The following is a 6,161-nucleotide window of genomic DNA, read 5'->3' as shown; positions in this document are numbered from 1 at the left end:
GGGTGGGCATTCTCAGTCCACGAGGGCCGGTGTCCCTGCAGGTTTTAGATCTCACCTTGGCTCAACACACCTGAATCACATGATTAGTTCGTTACCGGGCCTCTGGAGAACTTCAGGACATGTTGAGGAGCTAATTTAGCCGTTTAAATCAGCTGTGTTGGTTCGAGGACACATCTAAAACCTGCAGGGACACCGGCCCTCGTGGACTGAGATTGCCCACCCACCCCCAACCGGTCGCAGCAGATGGCCGCCCCTTCTTGAGCCTGGTTCTGCCGGAGGTTTCTTCCTAAAGGGAGTTTTTCCTCCCCACTGTCGCCCAGTGCTTGCTCAAAGGGGATCATTGGATTGTTGGGGTTTTCTGGCTTTTACTGTAGTGTTTTCACCTTACAGTATAAAGCAGCTTGAGGAGACTGTTGTTTTGCCATGATGCAATATAGTATTAAATATGACTACATTTTAAAAACATCTATTATAGCATCAAAGTAAAACAAAAAAACTAAAGTATACTTCAATGAAATGAATCAAAATGTCTAATCTGGCAAAACAAGAAAAGAAAAAAGGTTTCACCTTTAAATAAAAATCCAAATCACAAACACATTCTGATTTTTGTTGTGTGTGTTTTTTTGTGTGTGTTGTCACGTATAAAATCTTTGCGCTCTGTCTCGGTGTCTGCCCGGCCGGCTCCGCAAGGCTACATATGTTTATTGTGTTGCTGCTTTCTTCCACTCGTCATTCTGCCTGGGCGGAGCTCAGGCCCACGCACCTGTCTGCAATTACGCTGCAACGTGTCCTGTCTGTATGGAGACTGAGAGCTGCCAGAGTAATAATGTAGATACAGGCCTCTTTCTCCTTCTGCTGGTGTTCATGCTTTTATTCCATTGATGTTGCTATCATTTGTAAATAGATTTATTTGCTGTTATTTTATCAATTTACTGTCGTTCATGTATTTAATTTTCTTTGTATTTAAATATGATTTTTTTTAAGTAATGCCACGAGATGGACAGTTAAATAAAGGTTTCATTGAATAAAAAAAAAGATTTAAAGATGACTGGTGGCGGAAGCGGAGCACAGACTGTCTGTGAGAATCTATCGCCATCGTGTGGTGCAGAGATATATTGCCATTGAATTTAGACAACGAAAGCTTGGCTCACAGAGCAGCTGCAACACGAACAAAAAACATTAAATAGCAACATGATATATTATATTATATTATATTATATTATATTATATTATAGTGCAAACAGTGCAGGCTTCAGCTCTGGGGAAGAAGCTGTTCCTCACTTTGGGTGGATTCCGTCACTCACAGCGTTGTTAGCCCTCTTGTGCGTGCAGACTGCAACCCCCCCACTGTGCTTTGCCCTGATATCTGCAGTGTGAGGTTGGATCGCTCATTCTCATCCTCACACTGATGCCACTTATTTCGGTCTTTGTTTGACATAAAAGGGCATATTTGTCACTTTATTGCAACTATATTTGCACTCTTGAGCTCCTTCATTCACTGACTGATCATAAAGTTATTACTTGCGTTATGTATTCATCCTTTTGAACATAATTAATGAAGCCACATGTAATCACTAAAATTTGTATTTTGGGTACAATAAGAGAGTTTCAGATGGAATGCTGTTTTGTTTTGTTTAAATTTCACCAACTTGCTGATGCCCACGGTTGTGAGTGCGGCTTCTTGCTGTACATGGGTGGATGGTTGTAAATCACATCACAGATGCCAAAAACCTCTCAAACCAAGCCCCCTTGCCGGTGATGCTGTGCGCAACCTCGTGACGGAGTCGAGCATATTCAAAACACCCCCTCACCTCCCGTGTCAAACTCAAATGTCAGCCTATTTCATGTGTCACTTTTGGAGCAGTTGCCATCCCGACGAGCCATGGAGAAGTTCGTATTTGTGTTATTTTACTTATTTGGTGTTCTGGTGTGTTTGGGCACCGGTCAGCACCATCTGCGTGCACGTGTTGGACCGTGGACACACCGGATTCAGTGGGAGAATAACGGTCAGGTGTACAGTTTACTGAGCACTGGGACTCAGTATCGTTTACCAGCACAGACACGGAGACGCGCTCAGCTTCTATTGAGAGCAAACAACCAAGTGAACCCTCCGGCTGCGTCCAGTAGACCCACCAGAACCGGATCTTGGGAATTAAACGAACTGAACGGCCATTTTCAACTAAACGAGCGCAGTCAAGTGGATGCGTCGGTCCTTGGTGCTGATGCGGATCAGTATATACTCGCCTCGGGACGACCTGGCACACGCAGTCAGTCCCCACCCCGCAGCCAAACCACCACAGAGGCTGTGGGATACTCCGGGTCCCTCCGGCCACAGTCCAGCAGCTCTTCAGCTCTTACCTCCGTCCAAGAGTTCTCCGGCAGCGGAGTCCCACGAGGAGGCCGTAGTGCACTTGGAGATGATACAGGTGTACAACGGGCCAGCGCGTCAAAGGCAAGATCGCCGGATTTTACCCACAGCCGAAGCGGCAGAACCAGTTCCCAGAGCACGCATTCAACTGTTCGATCACCTGCCACATCAATATGGGTGACCACGGCAGAGGACGCTGGGAACGCACGTCATATAACCCAGGAGACCACGCTGGGAGACGCTCCCAGTGCGCGCGGTGTGCAAAGAGCGCACACTCTGACCAGAGTCACGCCAGAGTTAATTGTTTCTCCCACAGCGCTGTACAGCAACGCTGTAGAATTACAATTTCCACGTAGCGGACCAGATGCCTCACGCACTACAGACGCGAGTGACCCACGAGACCCGCACAGTATTCATCACAGGAACTCGGTTTTCTATAACGTTTACCCACCAGACCGCAGGAACAGGCTGAGTGCGCGCCCTCCACCAGGAGCCGGCTACGGGACCAGGTTCTTCCACAACGGTGAGACAGAAGCACCGCGGCGAAGAGACCAACGTGTCTTAAAAAGTAGTTATGGAGAGGCACGCATCGTGAAGCGTTAGAGACATTATCACGCCCAATCAATCAAATTGGTTTGGCGCCGAAAGGAGTGCCGAGCCCCACATTTAAATCCCATCTAATGCAGATTTTAATGCATTTTAATGAGAACCGGAGTTAATGCCCCGTTATGACAAAACTAATGTCTCCCGTGCCAGAGCCTCTGAGCAAAGTTAAAATTAAATGCTTGATTGATAGACGTTGAGAGTCATTAGTGATTAGCCAGCAGTGATGGAGAAATTACTTCTGCAGCTTATGACAGTATATCTAAAGTTGTCCATTCATTATTCTTCCCAAGCAGATTCTTATTATGCTGATCTGTATCGATACAGGTTTTGTGACGTCTGCATAGTCAAATCAACACATGCAGCACCTTTCAATAAAGATGCAGTTTATTAGACAGTGTAGAACAGAGCTGTCAAACACAGAGAAGACAGACTCCATCAACAAAGCTTTATGTTTCATAAGTACAGGACAGTCTGGTCAGTGATCTAAGAGCACTTTTTCTTTAATTTTGCACATTTATCATGTAGAAAAATTGAGATATTCTGTTAAAATTGCCCTTTGTTATCTTATATTCAGATATCTGAGGGATTAAATGTGGACATTTATGTGACTCTTGATGAGTAAAATGAGTTTGAAATCCCATTAGTGGAAAGTTGATGCCCCAGTTTTTGCCTTTAGGTTGTTTTAATCGTTTAAGTTTCTGATTTTTTTTCCTCTGCAGGTCTTCCAGACTTGGTTCCTGACCCTTACTACATCCAAGCAGCCTCGTACATTCAGAGAGCACAGATGTATGCACTTCGCTGTGCAGCTGAGGAGAACTGTCTTTCCAGGTGCTTTATTGGGCTTTATATGAATCTGTCTGTGAAGTCAAAAATAATTTAAGTTGTTCTTCACTGACATTTTACAATACAGGTTATTTTTGCTGTGCAGCAGAAACGTGTGACGTCAGGCAGGACAAACACATTTACATCGAGACAATAAAAGATAGGACTTCTTTGAGCCTGCCTCACTGTGTTGGCCCACATCCCATTTGGATGCTACAGCTGAGTGACAGAATGAATGGACGCAAACCTGGCTGCTGCCTGAGATTCTCTCCTCTGATCTGAGCAGCCGCTCTGCCAAATAAAATAAACTCTGAAATGAAAGGCAAAGGATTTCTGAGGTGAATGCAAAAACTGCTGAGGCAAGACCAGAAACCACCTCTGCAGTAAATCATTGCGTCTGCCGCTCGGTGAGCAGGAAATAGAGTAAACTGTGCAGTGAGGCATGTATGTGTGGAGGACAAAGACTGGTGCAAGGTGGTGCAAGTCGATTCCGGCTGCGCACTGAGTGCTTAAAACCGTCCGAGTGTCATCTCGGCACACAGTGAAGGTGCTCCAGGTATCTTGGCTCATTTCCTGTTTCCTTTTCCTTCAGCTCTGCATATCACCCGAGTGTGAGTGACCTCGACTATCGAGTTCTGCTGCGCTTCCCACAGCGAGTGAAGAACCAGGGAACAGCAGACTTCCTCCCAGTGAGACCCAGGCATGAGTGGGAGTGGCACAGCTGTCACCAGTGAGTTAGAAACACCATATATGTCCTCAAAGTCACACCCCAGTTCCTGCAGAGTGATGTGTGGACACAGGATTTATAACTAACAGATAAAACATTAAAACATGTCCGAGGGAGAAGTTAATTTTAGGAAACTGTAGTTTCTCAGCCAAAGATGCCTGAGGTGAGCGTTTTAGGAACATCCACTCTGACATCCCACAGAGCCAACAGTTCAGAAACAGCTGAGAGTAGACCAAATCTCTTCATCTGTTTTAATTGGGGTAATTACACGTTTTGTTTTTTGAAAAAGCGAAACATGAGATTTAAGAGAATGTTACGTACTGTAAATACAGCAGAAAGGACGGTTTCCTGAACACATTAGCAGAGAAGATTTCTCTCCTCTTCAGGCATTACCACAGCATGGAAGCATTTAGTAACTACGACCTGCTGGATGTCTCCACTGGACTGAAGGTTGCTGAGGGACACAAAGCCAGTTTCTGTCTAGAGGACACGTCGTGTGATGCAGGAGTACGGCGACGCTTTGCCTGCACTACTCACACACAAGTCAGTTTGCACTTTTGTATCTGTGCAGGATTTTCACTGGTTACATCTTTCTCGTAAAAACGTAAAGATTTCCGCTTTTAAAGCATCGCAGAAGCAGGTTGTGTAAGTTTGGCGTCTTCTTAGGGTCTCAGTCCTGGATGCTATGACACGTACCACGCCAACATCGACTGCCAGTGGATCGACATCACTGATGTGCCGCCGGGGAACTACATACTCAAGGCGGGTTTGCAGGACGGATTTATATTATTTATATTATTATTCACATTTCATCTCTAAATGATTGTTGTTTATTTGATTTTCAGGTAACGGTGAACCCCTCTCACCTGGTCGAGGAGTCTGACTTCTCCAACAACGAGGCTCAGTGTGACGTCAGGTACACGGGAAGCTACGTCCAGGCGAGAAACTGCAGGATCGTTGTGTAAGTCAGGTCAAGTATTCTCGATTTTCACGAGTGACTCTGGAGGTAAAAATGTTTAAAGTATTTTTTTCTTTGCTTCACAGGAGCTGACCTGACAGCAGACTGAACATCTCACAGGCAAACATGTACTTAATCTCTTCTTACTGCTCCTAATGAGCAGCTGCTGATACCATCATCTGTTTGCTTCTAAGTGAATCTGTATTTATATGATTTATTGTATCCAAAGCCAGGATGGCTCAATTTGACCTTTTACTTATTTATATGAATATTCATTTTAAGTGGATTTTGTGCTGTTGGCTGTTACTGTGAGACTGACTTGGTGCTTACTGTGGGGAAGCAGTGGTGCTCCAGCTTTCCTCCATCACATCTATTAGGATTTTGTCAGAGACCAGCAAATATACCCTGAAGTATACAGCGTGCCGCTGCTCTTATTTAAAAAGTTCAAAAGCTGTCACGTGTGGATTATTTGCAATGCTTTGCTCCAGCAGCAGTTTATAGTTTTATGTATTCTACTGAAACAAGGCTCGACTTTTAAAAGCTTTTTACTTTATGGTAAAACTTATTTAGATTTCTGAAAACAAAGGCAACCCCGACATCTAATTATTGAATCAGTCTAATTACAATTGGGAGCAAATATTTCTCAGCCTGAACTCATCTGGCTGCCCATTAACACCAGT

General features: G+C 44.7%; 1 protein-coding gene across 2 annotated transcripts; it reads left to right on the top strand.

Moving 5' to 3' along the window:
• Positions 1–619: 619 nt before the first annotated feature.
• On the top strand, positions 620–5,934 carry loxl5a (lysyl oxidase-like 5a). 2 transcript variants are annotated; one of them, XR_005699081.1, is made up of 6 exons: positions 620–2,891; positions 3,694–3,802; positions 4,389–4,526; positions 4,910–5,066; positions 5,190–5,484; positions 5,568–5,934. XR_005699081.1 is itself a non-coding variant. In XM_040053048.1 (5 exons), exons 1-5 carry the CDS (start codon positions 1,883–1,885, stop codon positions 5,340–5,342), a joined length of 1,566 nt encoding a protein of 521 aa, XP_039908982.1. In that variant the 5' UTR covers positions 620–1,882; the 3' UTR covers positions 5,343–5,934. The 2 variants fall into 2 exon arrangements, 1 of the variants encoding a protein (XP_039908982.1); XM_040053048.1 differs by having other exon boundaries at positions 5,190–5,934.
• The last annotated feature ends 227 nt before the right edge of the window (positions 5,935–6,161 follow it).

Source organism: Simochromis diagramma, unplaced genomic scaffold, assembly GCF_900408965.1.
Source record: "Simochromis diagramma unplaced genomic scaffold, fSimDia1.1 OVJJ01000419.1, whole genome shotgun sequence".
Classification (NCBI taxonomy): Eukaryota; Metazoa; Chordata; class Actinopteri; order Cichliformes; family Cichlidae; genus Simochromis; species Simochromis diagramma.
This window is presented reverse-complemented; position numbering and strand designations above follow the sequence as displayed.

Coding starts and splice junctions, on each gene's coding strand:
- loxl5a (XM_040053048.1), top strand. CDS start 1,883: ATGGAGAAGTTCGTATTTGTGTTATTTTACTTATTTGGTGTTCTGGTG. Junction 2,892..3,693: donor GACCAGGTTCTTCCACAACG/GTGAGACAGAAG, acceptor TTTCCTCTGCAG/GTCTTCCAGACTTGGTTCCT. Junction 3,803..4,388: donor GAGGAGAACTGTCTTTCCAG/GTGCTTTATTGG, acceptor CTTTTCCTTCAG/CTCTGCATATCACCCGAGTG.